General features: G+C 37.6%; 1 protein-coding gene across 1 annotated transcript; it reads left to right on the top strand.

The window, feature by feature from the left end:
* The first annotated feature begins 69 nt into the window (after window positions 1–69).
* On the top strand, window positions 70–22,760 carry SLC25A46 (solute carrier family 25 member 46). Its single transcript, XM_045999828.1, has 8 exons — window positions 70–483; window positions 2,940–2,982; window positions 4,548–4,605; window positions 8,095–8,172; window positions 8,623–8,723; window positions 15,895–15,951; window positions 17,176–17,233; window positions 21,144–22,760. The coding sequence occupies exons 1-8, from the start codon at window positions 192–194 to the stop codon at window positions 21,720–21,722; spliced, it is 1,266 nt and encodes a 421-aa protein (XP_045855784.1). The 5' UTR covers window positions 70–191; the 3' UTR covers window positions 21,723–22,760.
* Window positions 22,761–23,121: the final 361 nt, after the last annotated feature.

Here is a 23,121-nt window from a genome sequence, read left to right as displayed (position 1 = left end):
TCTCTCGCCAGACCGCCGGAAAAGGTTATGATCACGTGCTCACCGAACTTCCGGGTTCGCAACGTGACTTCCGGTTGTCAGATCGCTCCAGACGCGGCGGGGGGCCGGGAAGAAGCCGAGTGGCCGGAGGTCGCGGTGGCCCCAGTGGTCGTGGGCTCCGGGTGGGCTCGCATCATCCTGCCCCGTCTGCGATGCATCCGCGGCGCCCGGACGGATTCGATGGCTTGGGCTATCGGGGCGGTGCCCGGGATGAGCAGGGTTTTGGCGGTCCTTTCCCGGCCAGGTCCTTCAGCTCCGCGTCGGACCTGGGCCACTGGGTGACCACTCCCCCCGACATCCCCGGTAGCCGCAACCTGCACTGGGGCGAAAAGAGCCCGCCCTACGGCGTACCCGGCCCCTCCACCCCGCTCGAGGGCCCCGCGGAGGAACCGTTTCCCGGCGGCAGCAGCGGCGGCGGCGGCGGCGTGCCGGGACAGAGCACCGGTGAGGGACTTGGGAGCGAGGCAGGGGTGGGTGGAGTGGCGGGACCGCGGCCGGCGGCCGGCGGCCTGCAGACCGCGGAAGCCGCGCCGAGGGTCCCGCCTCCGGTGCCGCTGGACTTATCGCGCGCCACACCCTCTGCCCTCCTTTCGTCCTCTGCCCTTGTAGCGGGCCTGCTCCCTCTTCCTCGCACCAACCTTTCCTCCCGGATCACCTCGAGAGAAGACACCTGCCTTAGCTTGGGCTGCGTGGTAGGAGCTTCGAAGGGTTTTGGTGTGTGACATCCCATGGCCTAAATCAAGAAGGAAGGAAATTGGATTATTTATTGTTTATTGGGAATTATGTGAACAATACCTAGTTCACTGACACCATTATTGCTTGAATTAATAATGAATGGTAGCTTTGGGTTCTGTAAAGTTTTTCAGCATTGGCAGGCTTCGATTCAAACCTGACTCTTCCACTCTCAAAAGCTAAGACATTTTGTTAACCTCTGAGAACCTTGTGTCTTCTCACCTTTAAGGTGGCTAGAAGAATAATTCGTAGAGTTCTTTAAGGTTAAATAAAATGAAATGTAAGTAATGCCTAGTATAGTATGGAGCACATAGTAAGCTAGAAAAAATATTCGTTTCCTTCTTTTTCTCTTTTAATCATAGGAGTTTTCTCTGTTTTCTAGACTCTCAAACTGTACTCCTATATTTTCCCATCGCCTATTTCTCACTTAAAAACTCCACTAATGTGCTCGCTTCGGCAGCACATATACTAAAACTCCACTAAGAAGTAAAAAACACTGAGACAATGTCAAGACGTTGGAATCAGGACATAATTATTCACTGTAAAATGTCAGAAGACCTGTTTTAATTGTAACACTGTGATCTAAATATTCTCAACTTTTTTGTTTTTTCACAAAATGTAAATAATCACTGCCTCTTCCCATTTTGAAATCATTAGAATAATAGACTAGACCATTAAATATTAAGTATATTCTAGATATGTTCATTTGCACTTATTTATGTGTACTTGGAAGTACAGTAATTTTTATTTGATTTGAGTGAACTTGGAGGAATAGATTTTAAATATTACCTAAGAGCAAATGAGGATGAGGAGGAGGATCTTACACAGTTAGACAGTTTGTTTTTTCACCCTCTCTAGTTTTCTTTCTGTGGTCCCTAAGGAGTACTGGAAAGTTATAAATAATTCAAAATGCATATATGATTGCTACACAGTTAACTTCTTAGGCAGTAAAGCTGATATTTTTATCTTTTTATAATTTGTGCTTTAGTGGTTAAAGTGAGGAGGAACTCTTAAAACCAGGGGATGTTTGCAGCAGTTAAGAGGTTGGCGGTGGTAATTTTGCAAAGAGAATTGAAGACTGAGAGACTTAGACAGTTAACTTACACAGTTAATAAACCTTTCTAACACTTTGCAGAAAGTATCAGCGGCATTTTCTGTTAATATACATGCAAAAAGGGAAAAGCTGAAAGGAGGAAAGTATCTTAATTGGCAAAAGAACCTTCTATCTGGCTTCTACATTTTTCAAGGCAAGAGTTAAACAAAATAGTTTCCCCAGGGACATGTTTACATGGCCTTATTCTGATTGTAAGGAAATAGTGATAGCATGTGAAAGAGCTGAGAGAGAGAAAAGAGGAAGAGAGGAAAAAATTATCCCTTGTGAATATTGTATTATAGTAGAAATGTCTGGCCCCCTGAGGTTGTGGTATTTCACCATCATGATTTTGCGATTTTTAGCCAAGGAGAAATTCTTTTATTTGTTTTGACGCATGCATAGGAGTGTTTCCAGCTGTAAACTTTTCTAATAAGCAATAGAAATGCCATCAGGAGTAGCGCGTATGGACCCAGTAGCTTCTCACAGAGATGTACCTAAGCAGTTACTCTCAAAATATTTAAAACTTGTCGAGAAGAGAGCCTCATTTAACCATTTTGATTACCTTAAGTACGCTTTCGATTTAATAATTTTGAGGTGTCTTACTTGCAGCTGTTCATTTAATATAGATGTTTCCACCAATAACAGCAAATGACTAATTTTACAAGATAGGAGGTGAAGTTGTTGATTAAAAAAATTTAAGTTGTTTGTAGTTAGAAGTTGAAAAGTGGTAATCCTTAGTTTCTACCTACAGACATGTTTGATTTGGCCCACAGTGTTGTAATGCTTTTTAAAATAGTTGCTGGTATTTTAAAATTGGAAGATATTATGTAAAAATGACAATATCTCTTTAGAAAAATAACAGTTTAGAAACACTGGGCCCACAGTCCCACATGTCAACAGTGAATTGGAGCTGAAGAGCAAGTCTGCTTTGCAGCTTCCCACAGCTTCCCTGGCCCATATCAGAATTTGACTCTAAGACCTAGAATTTAAATAAATATTATGTTAATAAAAGAAAAAAATTTTTACAGTAAACCTAAATATTGGTTATGAGTAATCTTATTTCTTCCTGTTTTAGAGCAGTTGAATAGATTTGCTGGATTTGGTATTGGCCTTGCAAGGTAATGTTTTTTTCTAATGATTTTAATTGATGTTTTTATTTAAAGTGTTTTATTCAGAGTGTTTTAATGTAAAATATTAAATGATTAGTATTGCTTCCTTTAGATTGATTCTTTGGAGTGAGCAGTAGATTAAATGTTGAAAAATATTTTGCAGAAAAAGTTATTTAAAATCTATAACTTGATTTTTTTTTAGTAAGGATAGAGAATAGTCATTCAATTTATAACCACAAAATAATTTTGGAAGTTATAGTTTGATAACTTTCATGTGTCCAAAAAATTTGATCTAATCGCCCCTCTAAGAGAAAGTTATTTGCATTGAACCTTCCCCTAAACATTCTAATTGTAATATGATATTTAACAACATGGAGTCTGGTTTTTGTTTACAATCAGCATTTAATGACCACCGTTATTTTTTTATTTTTAATGATCATTTCGTGGGGAAAAAACCCTCCAATTTTGATTATGTGATCTCTAATGAATATTATTTCAAAATATATCAGAATTCCACAAAGGGTTATGTTGCATGCCAGGACAACTCATTGTTTTAAAATTTTAGTCAAGAAAAAAATTATCTTATTTGCATAATTAAACCTGAGAGTATTACTGTAAATAGGAGCATAATTGTGAATTAAAATTTTCTTTTGCTAGAATTCATTTTGCTTTAGCCTCACTGTTAAAAGCTGTTGTTCATTTGATACATTATTTATTTTAAGGTTTTTTTTTTTATTTATTTATTTGACAGAGATCACAAGTAGGCAGAGAGGCCGGCAGGGAGAGAGGAAGGAAAGCAGGCTCCCTGCCGAGCAGAGAGCCTGATGTGGGGCTCAGTCCCAGGACCCCAGGATCATGACCTGAGCCAAAGGCAGAGGCTTTAACCCACTGAGCCACCCAGGCGCCCCTGATTACATTATTTATATGTGTATATGTATATGCCCTGCATGTGCTCTCATGCTTGTGCAGCTGTCACTGTTAGTATTGTCAGCCTGCAATTGTAATTATTTTGTAGGGAATGCTCTCAGAAGAAATATTTGATATCCAAAATAGTAGTCAATTAATAGTTATTAAAATCCTTATAATTTAAACTCTAATAACTTAAATGCAGTGTACATCAAAGCTAAAATTTATAGAAGGTGGTTCATGAAGAATAAATGACTCTTCTGATAGGAACTTTGTTCATATGATATCTTCTAAAAGAAATGGAAAGGAGCATTTAAGTTGTCTAGGAAAGGAGTGTCCCATTTCAGGCACGGAGTTGTAGTTTCATCTTTAGATTACATGTATTACTATTTTACGTTACTGCCGTTGCTTACCAGTTTGCAGATCTGGCTTTAATTCTTTTCATATTGAATTTTGTTGTTCTTAGAATGATTTGCAAATATATCCAGACAATTTTTTTTTAACTGTTAGAATGGGAAACGAAATAATGCATGATTCTTCAAGTAAGAATAATTTCAGATACATATATATTTTAATTTAAGTTTTGGCTATTATATGTATGTGTGTGTGTATATATATACACGAAATATATATATTATATATTATATATCTAAATTATTCTTTTATAGCCTCTTTACAGAAAATGTACTGGCTCATCCTTGCATTGTTCTACGCCGCCAGTGTCAGGTAAGTGAACTTCTCTGTTACCTTCTAAACAATAATCCTTACTCTGATTTAAAATACAGAACTCAGATCAATGGCTGAAACTGTAACTGTTACTCTGTATGAAATGTACCAGAATCTACAATAGATCAGTCTCAAACTTTTTGGTCTTCAAAACTCTTATTACATCATAAAAAATTTTGGTTTTGAAAGAAGAAGGTCTAACCTTATACACATATGTATTGAAAATGGAATGTTTTATATCTTTTTCAGATAATTGTCAGATTTTCTTCTTTTTTACTACACCAAAACTTGATAAATAGTAATATATTAAAGGTTATTTGCAGTGAGAAATTTCAAACCATGTGAGTTAACTTTTTGTACTCTTACATTAAAATCTTTTGATCTATGTATGATTCTATAACATCATGTGTTGATTATTTGAAAAATATTGAGACGCCTAGGTAGCTCATTCGGTTAAGTGTCTGCCTTAGGTTCAGGTCATGCTGGTTCCTGGGATCAAGTCTCACAACAGGCTTCTTTCTCAGCAGGGAGCCTGCTTCTCCCTCAGCAGGGAGCCTGCTTCTCCCTCTGCCTGCTGCTCCCCCTGCTTGTGCTCGTGCACGCTTGTGTGTTCTCTCTCACAAATAAATAAATAAAATCTTAAAAAAAAAAAGAAAAATACTGATTTACTGAGTTCTGTAGATCTTCTAAGCTTAAGACATTTGATTATATAGTATTTTTAAAAAATTGTCATTAAATCACTACCAATCCCACCAGAAAAGTGTTTCAGTATTGGCAAGTTCTTCATGGTAGATGCAGTTTTTTCAGAATTCTAATTTTTGGTTGTAATGTCAGATTTATCATTGACATCCCATAATGCCAGTTTTTTTTCCTTTAATCAATAGGCTCACTTTGTTCATTTTTATTTTTATTTTTTATAAAAGATTTAGATGTTTGTTTTAGAGAGAGAGAGTGAGGAGATGGGCCGGGGGAGAGGAAAGAGACTCTCAAGCTGACTCCCGGGTGAGTTTAGAGTCCAATGTGGGACTCATCCCATGACCCATAAGATGACCTGAGCCAAAACGTAGAGTCATATGTTTTGTCAACTGACCCACCAGCTGCCCCTGCACATTTTCTCATATGTTAATAACTGTAGTCTGGCAGTCAGTGTTTGCAGAAGAAATGGTGTTCCATGAAAAAAGTAGCTAGTTCAGCTTGCAATTTCATCAGACAAGTGCTTTCCCTCACAACAGCTGTCTTACTTCATTATGTAATACACAGAATAGTAATTACAAAGATGTATACTTAAGAATCAGCATTTTATTTTATTTTATTAAAGATTTTATTTACTTATTTATTTGACAGACAGAAATCACAAGTAGGCAGAGAGGCAGACAGAGAGAGAGGGGGAAGCAGGCTCCCTGCCTAGCAGAGAGCCCGATGCGGGACTCGATCCCAGGACCCTGGGACCACAACGTGAGCCAAAGGCAGAGGCTTAACCCACTGAGCCACCCTGGCACCAATTAATGCATTTTACTGTTTCACCAAGGACATTCTTTTTTTTTTTTTTTGTAAGATTTTATTTATTTATTATAGAAAGAGAACATAAGCAGGCAGAGGGGCAGAGGGAGAGGGAGAGGTAGACTCCTTGGTGAGCAGGAAGCCTGATGTGGGGCTCAATCTCAGGACCCTGAGATCATGACCTGAGTAACTCATCCATTCTTTGTTGTTGTTGTTGTTGTTTATTTTTTATTTATTTATTTTTAATTTATTTTCAGCGTAACAGTATTCATTGTTTTTGCACCACACCCAGTGCTCCATGCAGTACGTGCCCTCCCTATTACCCACCACCTGGTTCCCCCAACCTCCCACCTCCTGCCCCATCAAAACCCTCTGGTTCTTTTACAGAGTCCATAGTCTCTCATGGTTCATCTCCCCTTCCAGTTTCCCTCAACTCCCTTCTCCTCTTCATCTCCCCATGTCCTCCATGTTCTTTGTTATGCTCCACAAATAAGTGAGACCATATGATACTTGACTCTCTCTGCTTGACTTATTTCGCTCAGCATAATCTCTTCCAGTCCCGTCCATGTTGCTACAAAAGTTGGGTATTCCTCCTTTCTGATGGAGGCATAATACTCCATCGTGTGTATGGACCACATCTTCCTTATCCATTTGTCCGTTGAAGGGCATCTTGGTTCTTTCCACAGTTTGGCAACCGTGGCCATTGCTGCTATAAACATTGGGGTACAGATGGCTCTTCTTTTCACTACATCTGTATCTTTGGGATAAATACCCAGCAGTGCAATTGCAGGGTCATAGGGAAGCTCTATTTTTAATTTCTTGAGGAATCTCCACACTGTTCTCCAAAGTGACTGTACCAACTTGCATTCCCACCAACAGTGTATGAGGGTTCCCCTTTCTCTCCAACATTCTCTCCAACACATGTTGTTTCCTGTCTTGCTAACTTTGGCCATTCTAACTGGTGTCAGGTTCACCAAGGACATTCTTAAGTGAAAGTGGCTTTTTCCTCCTTGCAAGTGAATGGGATAAAGAATATAATTTGTACAAAAATACAGTTTGCTGCCAGCTGTCTTGATTCATGCTAAGTAGTAAGTAGTTTTAGCCACCATTGTTTTGCGCTATTATTGAAGATGTCAACACAATAAAAAAGACAAATGATACCTTAGTATCATTAAGAAGATAATTTTAAACTTGTAAATCCCCTGAAAGGCCCCATGGATTAAATGGACAACACTGTGGTAAAAGCTTCCATAATCTAACTTAATCTTCTTTGAAAATTGAGTTAGAAAATATATAAATAATTACAAATTAAGCTGCTCATGCTTCAGCACCCAAAAAAATAGTCATTAAGAGCATGGACAGTGCATATAGCCTAGAACAGTGGATTTCAGACATGTATTCTATAAAGCGACAGTATCACATTGTGATTCAGTGTGTACATCTATACAAGTAACTTAAATGTGTTGTGAAATAATGGCATTAGAATGTATGATGCATTCTGATATTTTCTTTTTTGTTATTTTACAAAATATCACCCCCCTTTACTTCATAATTTACCGATTGTTTATAGCTTACAGTGTAAAAAATGCTTGGTATTGGGAGACATGAATCTCCTGTTCCCTGAGTTCTTCAGTGGCTCCTATGTGTTCAATGGGGTGAATGTTTTGCTACACCAAATGTAATTCTAGTGTTTATGGAAACATAAATGTCAAACAGCATGTTCTTTATTATATATTCTACATTACTGTGTATATTGTGCATTGGTCTTCTGTGTTGTATATATATATATATAACCATACATACTGTACTTTTAATAAGTTATTTAAATGTACTTTTAATAGTAGTAATTTTTTAATTTTTGTGAGTAACTTCTGATGACTTTAGAATTGAGCTTTTGTTTATGGTTTGACTCCTTTGTATGTCTTTGATGGCCTTGTTATTTCTTGACAAAACAATAACAAAAATAATTTACAACATAATCTTTTATAGGTTAATTATCATGCTCGGCATTACCATCTCACTCCGTTTACAGTCATCAATATCATGTACAGCTTCAACAAAACTCAGGTGAGAATTAGTCTATAGGTGCTATTAAGATTATTTATAATATAAGTACCATATGGTCTTAGTGGTAATTAAACCAAGAGTAATTCCTTTTAATTTAGTTGATAAAAATATTTTAATGCTTGCTCTAAAACTAATGTAACCTGGTAATGACATCTTTTGGTGTCACTGAATAATTAATATAGTCACATCATTTCCAAAATTAATTAAATATTAGTGATGTTTAATTAGTATTAGAGATGTAGTTAATTGGAATATTCACATTGCCTAAATATTGGCCATTCAACAAATAATAAAATGATAGGTATTAATGTAGTTGTAGTTATCTACTAAAATGTCTTAAAATAGTGCCTTATTGGAAAATACTAGTAAACAATATCGTTTTATTAAGACCTTTTTTGTGTTTCTTATTTAGGCATTAATAGAAATAACAATAAATTTTGTTCATTTTAGGGACCGAGGGCCCTTTGGAAAGGAATGGGAAGTACGTTTATTGTCCAGGGAGTCACACTTGGAGCAGAGGGAATAATAAGTGAATTTACACCTCTACCAAGGTACCTTTTTGGCATCTTTTCAATATTAGCTTTGTATTAAATTTTAACAAAATATGATAGTTTCTAAAAATACCTTGAATTTGAAAACTTAACCTGAAGTAGCTAAGAGAAGAAATAGAGACCAAAGTTAGATATATCTTATTGAATTAGTATGTGATAAAGAAAATGCTTCCTGGTCTAGTATCTATTGAGATAGGTCTCTCAGCTCCTACTGACTGCTATGTTTCAACAACTGTCTACTAAGGAACAAACATGAATATGTGAGCAGTTCTTAATGTTTAAGTAGCCATTTGGCTGAAGGAGACACATGTAAGCAAATTAAAGTAGTACATCAAGATTAGTGCTATAATTAAACAAACCCCATTCAGTGCCCAGGGGATACTTCACATGTTATTGGCAAAGGTTTGAAGAAAGAACTGAAATCTGAGCTATATCTTCAATTATGAGTAGGAATTTGACTTGGCAGAGAAGGAGAGCATTCCAAATAGAAGTGACAGTATGCCCAATTTTATGGAAATTGGAAAGTCTGCGTAATGAAAGTCTTGTGCTTGGAATACTGGACATTTATGGAGTAGAATAATAGGAAAAGTGGCTGAGATACTAGTCTGAAGCATGGCCGTGCCTTTGTAAGGGACTTTGGCTTCATTCTCTATGTAATTGGGAATCTAAGGTGTTTGTTTCAATATATGGGTTCTTTGATCAAGGATTTACTCAAGTGGCAGTATAAAATAAAAAAGTAGACTGGTGTAGCCAGTGACTTGTAGAGAACTGTTACAGTAATCTGGACCAGACTGAGAGGGATCTGAAGTGTGGAACAGAAAGGGATAGGCATTTCTGAAGTCTAATGGATAATTGGTGATAGATTGGGAATCAGGGGATGGGAGAAAATTTCCATCAGTGATAGACTTCTAGACTGGAGAATACAAAAAGAAGAATAGGTTGGAGTGGGAAAGAAGATGAGGAATTTATCTTTCAATAGATGAAGTTTGAGATTCCTGCAGAGCAGCTAGGAGGACATTTCTAATATGTGGTTGGCACCGTGGATTGGGGTCTTAGAAAAAATTTGAAGCTGGAGGGATAACTTTGGATATTCTGGCATAAAAGTAGCGTTGAAGCATTAGGATTGGTGAATTTCCCTGAGGACAAAGTGTACACTAAATGACAGAAAGTGGACCAAGGACAGTATCCTGGGTGATGTGTGAAGGCATATGTGTATGTCATGTATGTATGTGAAGATGTGTGTGGTAGGAGAGGTAATTGAAAGCAGTTTTAAGAGACGCTCACAAAAACCATTGAACATAATAGTAACCTAGGATAATAGTGTCTTAGAAGCCGAGAGGAGAGAATTAGAATGTAGAATTGTAGATACATTTGGAAGGAGAGGGAAGAGAAATTAGGAAAACTTGCTTCTGGGTCTATTTACTCTCTGAAATAGAATATTGGGGTCAGAGCAGAAAAGCATGAGAAGAATGATACACATTTGAGACAGTAAATGCATAACAGGACGGAAACCTTACAAGGAGTATATATGAAAGGAACATCAGTAGGTGATAGTGGAAATCATAAATTTGTTTAGGTACTATTTGGCAGGACTCTAACTTTGTGGATCAGTGCTATATGCCAGAGACAGCATCAAAGACTTTGAATGGTTTGTTAATCCAGAGTTAGTCCCTGGCAGAGTGAATTTTTTGGATTGACTAGGAAGTGAGGTAATCGAAGGTACAGCCACTAGTGTCTAAATCTTAGGATTCAGACTTTGCAGGGAATGAAATGAAGGCAGGAAAGACTGAAATCAGGCTTTTTGCCAATGTAATTGCTTTCAGAGGACTTCATAGAGTTCTTTAACAGACTTACGAAATGTTAAAATCAAAACAAAACATTTGGACTACTAAAAGTTTCCCTCTCATACTTAAGAAATCTGAATTTCTGTCCTCAACTAACTTTATTCATTCACTCTACTGCTTTTTATATCATAGTATAAGATCATAAGTTAGTACTTGTCATCAAGTGTTCTTAAAATTCTCTCACAAACAAAATTTTATAAAGATCTAATAAAGTTCAGGAATTTCTATATATTGGAGTGTAAAGAATTCTGTATATTTGTAGTCAGAATCCTATTGGTCCTGGCTATACCACGTCTGACTTCTGGGACTTCAGACAGGTAATGCTATTTCTTTAACACAGAGATGAAATAGTAACTTTAACTTAAGGTTTAAGGGAAGGAAAAAGAGGAATGGGAATAGGATGGCGCAGAATTTCATTAAATTTTATTATCTAACTTTCTTACTCTATAGACCTTATAGACATGTTGGTTATATAGATATGTATTTTCTCTTGGTCATTTTGGGTCTTACTAAGAAGACACAAGGGGCGCCTGGGTGGCTCAGTGGGTTAAAGCCTCTGCCTTCGGCTCGGGTCATGATCCCAGGGTCCTGGGATCGAGCCCCACATCGGGCTCTCTGCTCTGTGGGGAGCCTGCTTCCTCCTCTCTCTCTGCCTGCCTCTCTGCCTAGTTGTGATTTCTCTCTGTCAAATAAAAAAAAAAAAAAAAAAAGACACAAAAGGCTATCTTTGTTGTATTCTACTGGGATAATTTTCCAGATAAATCCCACTCATTAATTCATTTCCTGAGTATCTACTGTATGCCAAGTCCTTTGCTGAAAATCAGGCATACAGTGAGGAGAGGAAACAAAAGGTACCTGTGACCATGAAGCTTACAATCCAGTATAGGGATATCCATTAAGTAAAATAATCCCATTAATGAATAAATAATTACAAATTGAAATGTGTTCCCAGAAGGAAAAGAAAATATTCTGTGAGATTAGTAAAGGGTTAGGAACAGTGCCCCTAATAAAATAACGCTTAACCTGACATCTGAGTGCTGGTTAGGAGGCTCAAAACAGTTTTTGTGAAGACAGTGTTGCATGGGGAACATGGAGAATTCTGGTAACTTGAGAGAAGGCTCATATGGCTAACGCTCAGAGAGCAAGAGGGAGAGCTGTGTGACAGAATGCTGAAGATACAGGTGGACCCAGATTGATGCAGGGCCTTGTAGGCCACTTCAAGGATATTGAAGAGTTTTAAGGAGAGGTCAGTGACATGATCAGATTCATGTTTCTAAAGGGTCATTTTAAATGGAGGTGAGAAGATTTCAGGAGGACCAAAGTAGATAAGAGGACACATGTTCATATTCTGCAACAGTCATCTGGGTGACAAGTAATGGTAACTAGGACCAGGGTGGCATCTCTTGAGATGGATCTAAGTGGATTCTTCTGGAATGTGTTTAGGTAAAACGGATGGATGTAGTGATGGACTAGGGATAGTAGGCGATAGAGGAAGAGCTGTCCTGGATGACTTCTAGGATTTTGGCTTATGTAAGTAGATATCAAATAAAGCCATTCTCTGAAGTACAGTATAAACTTTAATTCTGTTTTTAGGCAGGGAGAAAGCAAAGTCACAACAGACAGGGTAGCAAAGCAGTTAACCCAAAGTGATTCATAGAAGTTACCACCCGAGGCGAATGAGCTTGGGGGTCTCCTACACTGAGGTTCCCTAATTGCACAGCCATCACTAGGTAGAACAGGTGAGACAATAGGGATTCACAAATATTTAGATTTCATTTTCATTTTGATCACATCTGAGAGAAAAAGAGCAAGTCTGTAGTGCCCATGAAGTCACCAAGCTTAGAGCTTTACAGAATTACTACTTTAAAAGAAAAAGTATGTAACCCAAGATAATCATCTGTGATCTATTTATCTAGCGCCCAGACCCCATCCCAATTTTTCCCCAAATCTCCCAAGTCGGGTAAGGGAGACTACATGTACCCTTTATTTTCATATGTCGTTTCTCATTTACATAAGGAACACCTGTAACCAAGGCTCCCTGTGTATTTCCGTCTCACAAAAACCATTTGGTTGACCTCCAGCTTCATTCGATGCATCTCACATTTTGTATTGTACCAGTATAAACATCTTACAGTTTCTCCTCATGTTGTGTGTGTCTCCTAACCACTCTTCTGAATTCACTGACTTTGAACATACTCTATTTTAAACACAATGAAATCTTTCTCCAATTCAGTAGATTTTTTTTTGATTAGTAGTTACTGAGTAGGGACCACTAAAAGAGTCCCAAGAATAGGCAAGAAAGATCATTAGCTTGATTTTGGACAAGTTCATTTTTAGATGCTTTGCCACACCCAGGTAGAGTTATCTGGAGACAGATGATATACACGGTTGACATGCAGAGAAATCTAAAGTGAAGCTAATGGATTTGAAAGCATCATCTTGGATGACATTACATTAGGAAGAAGCATAACATATAAAGTAAAAAGAGGGCCTGACCCTTTAGGGACTCTAGAATAGGTGGCTGGCTTAAGAAAATCCTACTGCAAAGGAGTCAAAAGTAGAGACTAGAAGGGAGGAGAAAACCAGAAGAGTAAGGGACAGAAAATGCTTCAAGAAGAAGGGAGGAACCTGAGGGCCTGCTGTCTGTTGAAGGGGAAATAAAGTATATCCAGCTCCCAGTGCTCATCACCGGTGCCTTCCTTAACACCCAGCACCTATTGAACCCATCCCCCTGCCCACCTTCCCTCCAGTAACCCTCAGACTTAAAAATGTCCATTGGATGTAGACATAGAGGTCATGGGGACCTTGGCAAGAGCTTTTTTTTAGAATAATGGGGTAAAAGCCAATTTGGCGTGGGTTCAGAGGTGAATGGGTTGTTAGGACATGGAAAAATAGCAAGTTCAGAAAGTTGGCTGTGCAGAGGGAAGATGAAGAGAAGTCGCTGGAAGATGGGTTTGGTTGAGGGAAGATTTTTTTTTTTAGGAGGGCAGTTACCTGTACATGTGAAAATGAGAGAGAATGAGAAGTAAAGACTTTAAAAATAGAGTCATTTAAAAATTCTGTTGCTTTTTTGTATTGATTATGCATGAAAGCATGTATATCAATCTGTCAAATAGAGAACTATTTTAAGAAAAAGCAAGTCATTTCTCTTTAATTTATTGCTCTTTTTCAAGGACAGGCTGTGCTTGTGAAAATAGTGAGTTAAATATGTTTACCTATCTTTTGGTATTTGATAATGAAATATAAAGAGGTTTGATCACAAGTAGATTTTCATACTATTCTCTTTCCTAAAGCATTTCAGAGTGCTAATTTAAATTTCCAGAGCCGCGGTGATAGGTTTTACCCACAGATAGAGATACAAGGAAGAGAGTCTCATATTTTTTATACTTGATTCTAAATTTCATTTTTTCCACTTTTAATAATCTTATTGATGTTAAGAATTGGCAGTAGTAATTAGTATTGTATTCAAAAGCAGAGTAGCCCTGTCCTTACAGAAATACTGATCACAGACCTGTTTGTCTCTAATGTTAATGATGGTTTCGTCCTTAAAATCACTGTCATAATGCCCTGTGGTAGTACTCTCTGGGGCCATGGTAAGAGTAACAGCAGTACCCAGGCGATTTGCAAACCACGTAGCATATATTGTTGTAGAATCATGAAGTCACTGTCAAAAAGATGGGAAGCCTGATCTTTTTTATATTTTTTCTTCCAAATCATTGGTGGTCATTTCAGCTATATTTTTCTGTGGTTGTTAAGACCTAAAATATTAGTCTTAGTATTAATTTTATAAAAATGTGACCCAGAAGGCTCTCTAAGGTCTTACTGATCAGAGTTGGTTGGTCTGTTGTTCAAGTTTCTCTGCAGATCTTCCATTCTTTTAGAAATTCTGCATATCACCCGTGTTATAATTGTACTGAATTTGTTCTTAGAGGTTATTAATGATGATTTTCTACACCTTTTTTAATACAAAATAAATTTATTCACTGTCTCCTTAGGTTTGTCATATTCAGTCATTTCAAATAGAAGATGTTTCCTCAGCTCTCTGCTGGGGCCGTGGTGCCATGGATGCTGGTTTCGTCAAGGGCACTGGTCGCAGTTCTCTCTATTTCACACTTTATTTCATTTTACACTTCCCTGTCTCTGCTGTTCAGCCTCTCTGTCCCTTCTCCCTCTTCTCCCACCCCTTCTACCTCTCTCTCTGCTTTCTCAGTTTATTCTCTTTCCTCGTTGACTTTTCCTTTTGCTCTCTCTCCATTCTCTTTTCTCCTTTTTGACTTTTCTCTTGGTACAACTTTCTCCTCTTTTAATTTTGCAGCTTGACTCTCTTATTTTTATTCTTTTTTTCTGGTTTCCGAGGGTGACCTAAACAGCAGGAAGCACACAGTGCGAGACCTTGGTCTCAGACCTGGCACTTTGCCTGTCACCCGAATGTGTCCCTGTGGGTCTTCTGACCTTCCTTTGTCTCATAAGTAAAACAAATTGGACCACACCTGCTCTGCTTACCTCACAGGATGTCTTCCTGTATCAAATGGGATGAGAGGAAGTACAGGCAGAGTGTACAGACTTCCAAGTCCTAGAAACCAGGGTTTAGGACCCAGTTCCGTCACTAACTAGTTGTATGGCTTTGTGTAGGTTATGAACCCTCTCTCAGCCTATTTCCCCATCTATAAAATGGCGATAACAAAGTCATTGTGAGAGTTAGAAATAACTCCAGCAAAGCACTTTGTACCATGCCTGGCCTTGTAGGTGCTCAGAAAGATATCAGAATATAATAAAGAGGGGGTGTAGCTCAGTGGTAGAGCATTTGACTGCAGAATATAATAAAGGTCACATAATGAATATCATAATAAAGAAAGGCACTTGGAAAATTTGGTGCTACACAAATGCCACATTCATTCTGCATTACAGTTACTTAATTGTGTTTTTAAATTCTCATCCTTTTTCATGCTTTTTCTTCCGTTATCCTATTCCTTGTTTCCCTTTGCCCATCTCAACTCTTCTTTCTTCCTCAACCTGTCATTTTTAGATCTCCTCCTTGAAGTTTTCATGTTCCTCCTTTAAGTATTAAGTTTTTTATAATTAGTGGTAGGTTTTCCTCTTCTGTCAACCCCTTCTTTCAGCACATAGAAAAGTACTTAGTACATTTTTTTTCTTTTTAAGCCACCGTAATTGAAGTGTGCCCCAGAAAAGAACATGTTCACCCTTAGAATGTATTTCTCCTACAGATTTTTTGTTCCTAATTACAATCGATTACCTTTTTGAGAGTCAGACTAGCTCAAGATGTTGTAAATAACATGGCTTCTGTTTTATTGAAATTTATTTTTTAGGGAGATTTCACATAAATGGAATCCTAAACAAATAGGAGAACACCTTCTACTAAAATCGTAAGTATCAAAAGTGTCACTTATATTGAAAATTTGCATTAATTTTTATAGTATTAGGGCTGAAAAAAATCTTAATACAGCAAAGAAAATTAGGACAATAAAATATTTATGGGACTAGAATTGAAAAGATAGTTAACGTAGAGTTGAGGAATAAAATCCTGGAATATATATTATCTTTAAAATAGATCTTTCTAAATTTGAAAGGCTGAAATCACAACCTCATTTTTCTCTGTGCTCTTAGGAAGTTAGCAGAGGCCTTCAACTTGTTTAACCCAATTTGCCAGAAAAATTATTATTTTATTATTAAGCAGAAACAAAAATTTATATGTATAGTGATAAGCAGACTCAAACCTTAGTGGCATTAAAACGTAGTCCTAAAGCCACTTCATGATTTTACAACACTGACCATTTTTGTAGATTAGAATTTTACTCTTCACTTTTTAATTTTTTTTGAAGATTGTGAATTGGAAATCCCCCAGCTTGCTGGCTCCCTTTGTGGGACATTCCAGCACATTATTTCTTAGTGATGTTCCATTCACCTTGAAAACTACTTCTTGCCAGGACCTGGCCCATAGGGTTAGGTAAGTCCCACCTTGATGTTATTTTAAATAACTATATTTTGCAGGCTTGCAAAGTTGTAATATTACTATGTCTAAGTAGTGATGATAGGAAACAACTTTGCAAAGCTGTACAATATTGTTTTTTAATATAAGGGGACTTCACTCATCATTGAAGACTGGCTTAGCTCTGCTGGGTGGGAAATCTGGGAATGGATAATGATAATCAATAGGATAATAGTAGAATAGTACACTTGTTCAAATGTCACTAAAAAGGCAAACAGTGGAATGGATCCCTCATCCTAACTTTTAAATATCAGATTTATAGGCTACATTAGCTATTGCAGGTATACAACAAGGTTACATTAGCTGTATGCAGGTTAGACAGTGAATCATAACCAAGCCTACATTTTACTGGTTTAAAATAAAATCCATTTTCTTAGCAGCCTTTCCCTGTGTTTACTTAAATTTTATCACTAACTGTTCAGTAAGGCATCTTACAATTCAGGTTTCCAAAGTATCTTTATGCTATAGATGTTAATAGTTGAAAACCTTAAATATATTCAGGCTTGAATATAAATTACACTGATATATAAAAGTAGATATTCAAAATTTAGCATAAGCATGTTGTTTCAGTATACTGATAAATTTGTTTTAATTTCTACAGCCTAACTTACATGGTGGCAATGCCTTTTTATTCAGCAAGTCTAATTGAAACAGTACAGGTGAGCTACTTTTTATTGTCATTTTTTTAGTTAAAAATTTTTTTTGAATACTCAATATATTGTTTATATCAGATTCTGATTGTATACCAGAAGAGTTTAAGACACTATCCTTTTAAAATTTTAATCTCTCAGATCCCACCCATATCCCGGAGATTATATACTAGGTACCTTGCTGGTTGTGTATCTTCCCTTTGCAAAGTTACTTCACACTTCTAGTTTTAATTCTTTTTATCCATCCCATAGCCAGCTGTATTCTTCATTCAGGTATCTCAGAACCCAGCCAAGAGCTTATTCTGAATACAAAGAATCTGTTTGTTTGTTTGTTTTTAGAGATTTTATTTATTTATTTGACAGACAGAGATCACAAGTACGCAGAGAAGCAGGCAGAGAGACAGGCAGAGAGAGAGGAGGAAGCAGGCTCCCCTCTGGGCAGAGAGCCCAATGTGGTGCTGGATCCCAGGACCCTGGGATCATGACCTGAGCCAAAGGCAGAGGCTTAACCCACTGAGCCACCCAGGCGCCCCCTGTTTGGTTTTTTAAACTTTTTAAAATCTTTACAAACGACTCAGGTGTTTATGGCTTGTCGCCAGACTGTAAATTACTAATTACCTGAGATAAAACATGCTGTATAATCACCCCAATAGTGAGCAGGTAGTCCCTACAAACAGCATTCTTTTTAAATATGCCTTTTTTTTTTTTTTTTTTTAGATTTTATTTATTTGTTTGACAGACAGAGATCACAAGTAGGCAGAGAGGCAGGCAGAGAGAGAGAGAAGAGGAAGCAGGCTCCCTGCAGAGCAGAGAGCCGGATGCAGGGCTCGATCCCAGGACCCTGAGATCATGACCTAAGCCTAAGGCAGAGGCTTTGAAGGCAGAGGCCTTAACCCACTGAGCCACCCAGGCGCCCCCTTTTTAAATACGCCTTTTAAGGAACATTGGTACCATGGTGTGTTAAATTCTACAAAGCTAAAGCAATCTCCTGTCAGCTTCTTGGTGTTTTACCATTTCTAACCACATGGTGGCGCTTCAAGTACAGTGTATTAATGTACTTACCATACCATTCCTACCGTTAAAACTGTAAGCTGAAGATAGTATTAACTTCACATATACTCAAAATCCAATTAATTGTACACCACCTATCTCCTGCCTCCAACACCAGACCTTGTTGCTTATTTCTTGTCTTCAGTATGTATGTGTTTCCTCTGTAAGAACCTCACAGGATTAGCCTTTGCTTTTGTAATTATTCTTTTCCATTTAGTTGCTTTTCTGGCCTTATTGTTGATTGATTATTTATTTATTTATTTATAATTAACTTGAATCGAGTAAAGTTAATGTTTGCTATGCAAATATTCTTTCCTCTCGCCTTGCTTTTGGCATTGTGTCAAATGATAGGATGTTTGTGTAAGGCTGAGGTTTACAGAGCTATCACTCAATGAGATATCCACATTTGACAGGTAAGGAGGTAAAATAGCAGGAAGGTAGTTATTTAAAGAAAAAATAAGCAGTGTGATATATTGGGGAGAACAGGTTTTAGCTTTAGACAGACCCTTACCAAAATCACATTTCTCTACTTAAGTTTGATCTGTGAGTAAACAAATGTTTTAACCTTTCTAGATCTTAATTTTCTCATCCATAAGATGGGAATAGTATTTTAATAATAGTTATAAAAATTAGATGAGTTATTTATATAAAGTGCCCAGCTCACTGTCAGTTTTTTTTTTTTTTTACCCAATATCCAGCCACTGTTTTTCCTTGTTCCAGATTCTGCCTGCTGTCTCCTTTTCTAGAAGTCTGTCTTTTACTTCTTATAGTTTTTCTCTTTTGAGCACGTTATTTTGATAACCTCTTTCCCATCTTTTCCGCGGTCCTCCAAAGTTTTATCCTTGGCCTGCTCTGCTTTTATCCTATAGTCACCATCCTGAAGAACTCATTTACTCTTATGAATCATTTCAACTCTAATATCTATGTGAATTAAGTCATCTTCCCCTCATACTCAACTCATAAAACAGTCTCTTCTTAGTACCCTGAAAATTAGCTTCCTTTTGAGCTGCTTCTCCTATTCCACTAGTGGTACTGTTGATACTCAAATATCAATAGATATCAAAACGTTAGTTCTAATTTTTAAGAAAGTCTTGGTTTTTATGTTTCTTTCATCCTTCATAACCAATTAGTCAGTCATATGCCTGCTTAGTTGTAACTCCACCACATATCTGAGATTTGTCTGTTTCTCCCCATTGACAGGCAACCACTTTCATCCTTTCTTTAGCACACAATCAGCTTACTACATTAGCTTCTTTCTTCCTACTTCATTCATGTTTCAGTGGTTTTTTTTCCCCCTTCTGGGAGCTCGGATTTCTGAGAACACTTTTTTCCCTGAAAAATACACATTTATTTACAAATCTCCAACAACTCCTGACGCTCTTAAAAATGAGCTTCCTGCTGATCTGTTGTCTTTATTAAAAATCTGCAATCTGGGGGCGCCTGGGTGGCTCAGTGGGTTAAGCCTCTGCCTCCGGCTCAGGTCATGATCTCAGGGCCCTGGGATAGAGCCCCACATAGGGTTCTCTGCTCAGCTGGGAGCCTGCTTCCTCCTCTCTCTGACTGCCTCTCTGCCTACTTGTGATCTCTCTCTGTCAAAAAAAAAAAAAAAAAAAAAAAAAAATGGGGCACCTGGGTGGCTCAGTGGGTTAAAGCCTCTGCCTTCAGCTCAGGTCATGATCCCAGGGTCCTGGAATCGAGTCCCGCATCTGGCTCTCTGCTCCTCATGGAGCCTGCTTCCTCCTCTCTCTTTCTGCCTGCCTCTTTGCCTGCTTGTGATCTCTGTCTCTCAAATAAATAATAAATAAAATCTTAAAAAAAAAAGAGAGAGAGAGAGACTGTTTCTTGCTTTGTCTCTCTCTCTCACTCTCTAGTCTCTTTTTTTAAAAAAAAATTTAAAAAAAATATAAAAATCTGCAATCTGGCTTCTACATTTTAAGGTCACTTTGTACACTCATGCCATTGTTCTCAGGTTGCAAAGTTTATATCCTTTTCTGATCAAGAATCTGTGTTGACTCTTATTCCCTAATGTCACTGTAAAAAGGCAGATACATTGTAGATAATATTGAGGGAGTGTCTCTGGAAGCCAAGTCTGTTTTCATATAATACTCTCAGCAGCCCTGTGCATAAAAGGTAGGTGGGACTAATCCCATTTTTATAGAATGGTAAACCGATTCTTAGGAAAAGTAACTAGCCCAAGGTTAGATAACAGGTAAGTAATGGGTGGAGGCAGGGTTAAGCCTGTTTTTAAGAACTCTAAGCACTGTACAACCTCTTTAGGTGTCCGGTAGCTTTTCAAAATGAGTTCTAAGGAGCTTCTTGAAGATAGAGGAACCAGGTTGTCCTTTCCCCATCTCCTCCCCTGTTTCCCTTCCCAGTGAGAATAGCTCCCAGCTTCACAGCTGTCTGTTAGTTAATTTCATTTGAAAAAAGAATCTAGGAGCACCTGGGTGGCTAGCTCAGTTGGTTAAGCAACTGCCTTTGGCTCAGGTCTTAATCCTGGAGTCCCAGGGTCAAGTCCCACATCAGGCTCCGTGTTCAGCAGGGAGTCTGCTTTTCCCTCTGCGCCTCCCACATCTCATCCTCTCTCTCTCTCTCTTTCTCTCTCTCAAATAAATAAAATCTTTAAAAAGGAGAAGAAGAAAAAAGAATCTAATGCCTAGATAACTTCTGAAGTGTGCAAGCCATTGATATTTTCCCCCTGTAGTCATAAATTGGGATTTAAAGATTTTATTTATTTATTTGATTACAAGCAGGCAGAGAAACAGGCAGAGAGAGAGAGGAGGAAGCAGGCTCGGACCTAAAAAGAGCCCTTTCTTCTGGCACAGTAAGCAACTGTTCACTTTTATTCATTTCATCATGTTTATTTCAGAGTGAGATTATTCGTGATAACACTGGAATTTTGGAATGTGTAAAAGAAGGAATTGGAAGAGTGATTGGCCTCGGAGTGCCTCATAGCAAACGACTGCTCCCACTCCTGTCTTTGATCTTCCCTACGGTGCTGCATGGAGTTCTTCATTACATCATCAGCTCAATCATTCAGAAGTTTGTCCTCCTAATTCTAAAGAGAAAGACTTACAGTAGCCATCTAGCTGAGAGCACTAGTCCAGTGCAGAGTATGTTGGATGCTTATTTTCCAGAACTTATTGCTAACTTTGCTGCCAGTCTTTGCTCTGATGTTATACTTTACCCATTGGAAACAGTCTTGCACCGCCTTCACATTCAAGGAACACGCACAATCATTGACAATACAGACCTTGGCTATGAAGTGCTTCCAATTAACACACAGTACGAGGGAATGAGAGACTGTATCAATACCATAAGGCAGGAGGAAGGAGTGCTTGGTTTTTATAAGGGATTTGGTGCTGTTATAATACAGTACACACTGCATGCAGCTGTTCTACAGATTACCAAAATTATTTACTCCACCCTTCTTCAAAATAGCGCTTGAGGTTTAAGTTCCTGGTTAGTCTAAAAGATATAATCTGGATACTTTGTTATGAAATTATGAGGGATAAAAGTGAAGTACTGGGGGGGAGATGGATTCGAAAGTGAAACTGGTAGGAAAAGCCCATGCTGATATATTGACTCTTCATTTTTTAAAAGGTATAGGTACATATTTTGGATGAAAAGTATTCCAAATTTGAAAACGCAGTGAAAGTAACACTCATGCATTGAATTCTAGCTAGTGTAGCACTCATGCTAAATTAAAATGATCCTGGGCGGAAGGAGAATTTGTCAGCAAGCAAAACAAGATTTCACAGAGCTGAATTTATTCCATCTGACTTTAGAATTTATTAGAAGTTTATTTCACCTTCTAGATTGATACTGCTATGTCATCCTTAATAGAGTATATAGTACCAATATAGTTTACCTTTAAGTAAATAAACTATGTCATCAGTGATAAAGATGGGAAGGACTGGATTTGCCCACGTGTAAGCAGGACTTGAAGAGTTTTAAATTGCATTGTCCCTGTGTAACTTCGTAATGGCTATATATTTATTATATAAAGCCATTTATGTACATACACGGAACTTGGAATTTCCTTCATCTCTACAAATTTTCCACTCTGAGATCAGCTTATTTCATAAAATGAAGTCCTATACTTTCTGCTTGAATAGCAGAACAAAACATTAAAAGACAAAGTACCCAAAAGATTTAAGGCAAACAGTATATTTGTCCATATCCAAACCCAGCATTTCAATGCCAGCAACTGAAAATTCTTCATATGTTTATAAAGTTTGATTTGCTTATCTAGATATGTGAATCATCAGGCCATTTTTAGAGCCACTGCTAAGAGCGAGAGAGTAAAAAATAATCATGACAACTATTAATGTTTCCATATTTACAAATTGTGTCCTGAAAGGAATGTCACTTGCCTTATATTTCTGAATGACTTGTCTTAGAGGAGACATAATTAAAATTCATGTGAAAATGTGTGCCTCTTGCCTTCCATGTAGTCATCATTAAATAATGGCTTCAGTTTTTATTTTCTTCTAGTTTTTATTTATAGTTTCATTCTCTAAACTAGATATACATAAAGGGAAAAGCAAGTTTATTCTTATCACCTTTTGTTTAAGCTTGTTTGAATGAATAATGAAGAAAAAATAAAAACATTAAAGGGTTCATCCTGCTTTTTATGGATGAGGAAAAGAAGTAAATCTCAAAAATAATAAGCAAAAACATGGTTGTTGGTTTGTTAAAAAAAAAAAAAATTCTTCCTGTTCCTAAATTGAAGTTGGTGGGTGAGGTTCTTTGTATAATAAAATAATAAGCATTTGACCGATACATCATTAGACATTTTAGAGTTTCATTTCCTCACAGGAGTGATCGCAATTTTACTACAAACC

The sequence above is a fragment of the Meles meles genome, chromosome 3, assembly GCF_922984935.1.
Source record: "Meles meles chromosome 3, mMelMel3.1 paternal haplotype, whole genome shotgun sequence".
NCBI classification, from domain to species: Eukaryota; Metazoa; Chordata; class Mammalia; order Carnivora; family Mustelidae; genus Meles; species Meles meles.
This window is presented reverse-complemented; position numbering and strand designations above follow the sequence as displayed.

Coding starts and splice junctions, on each gene's coding strand:
- SLC25A46 (XM_045999828.1), top strand. CDS start 192: ATGCATCCGCGGCGCCCGGACGGATTCGATGGCTTGGGCTATCGGGGC. Junction 2,983..4,547: donor TTTGGTATTGGCCTTGCAAG/GTAATGTTTTTT, acceptor ATTCTTTTATAG/CCTCTTTACAGAAAATGTAC. Junction 8,173..8,622: donor ACAGCTTCAACAAAACTCAG/GTGAGAATTAGT, acceptor TGTTCATTTTAG/GGACCGAGGGCCCTTTGGAA.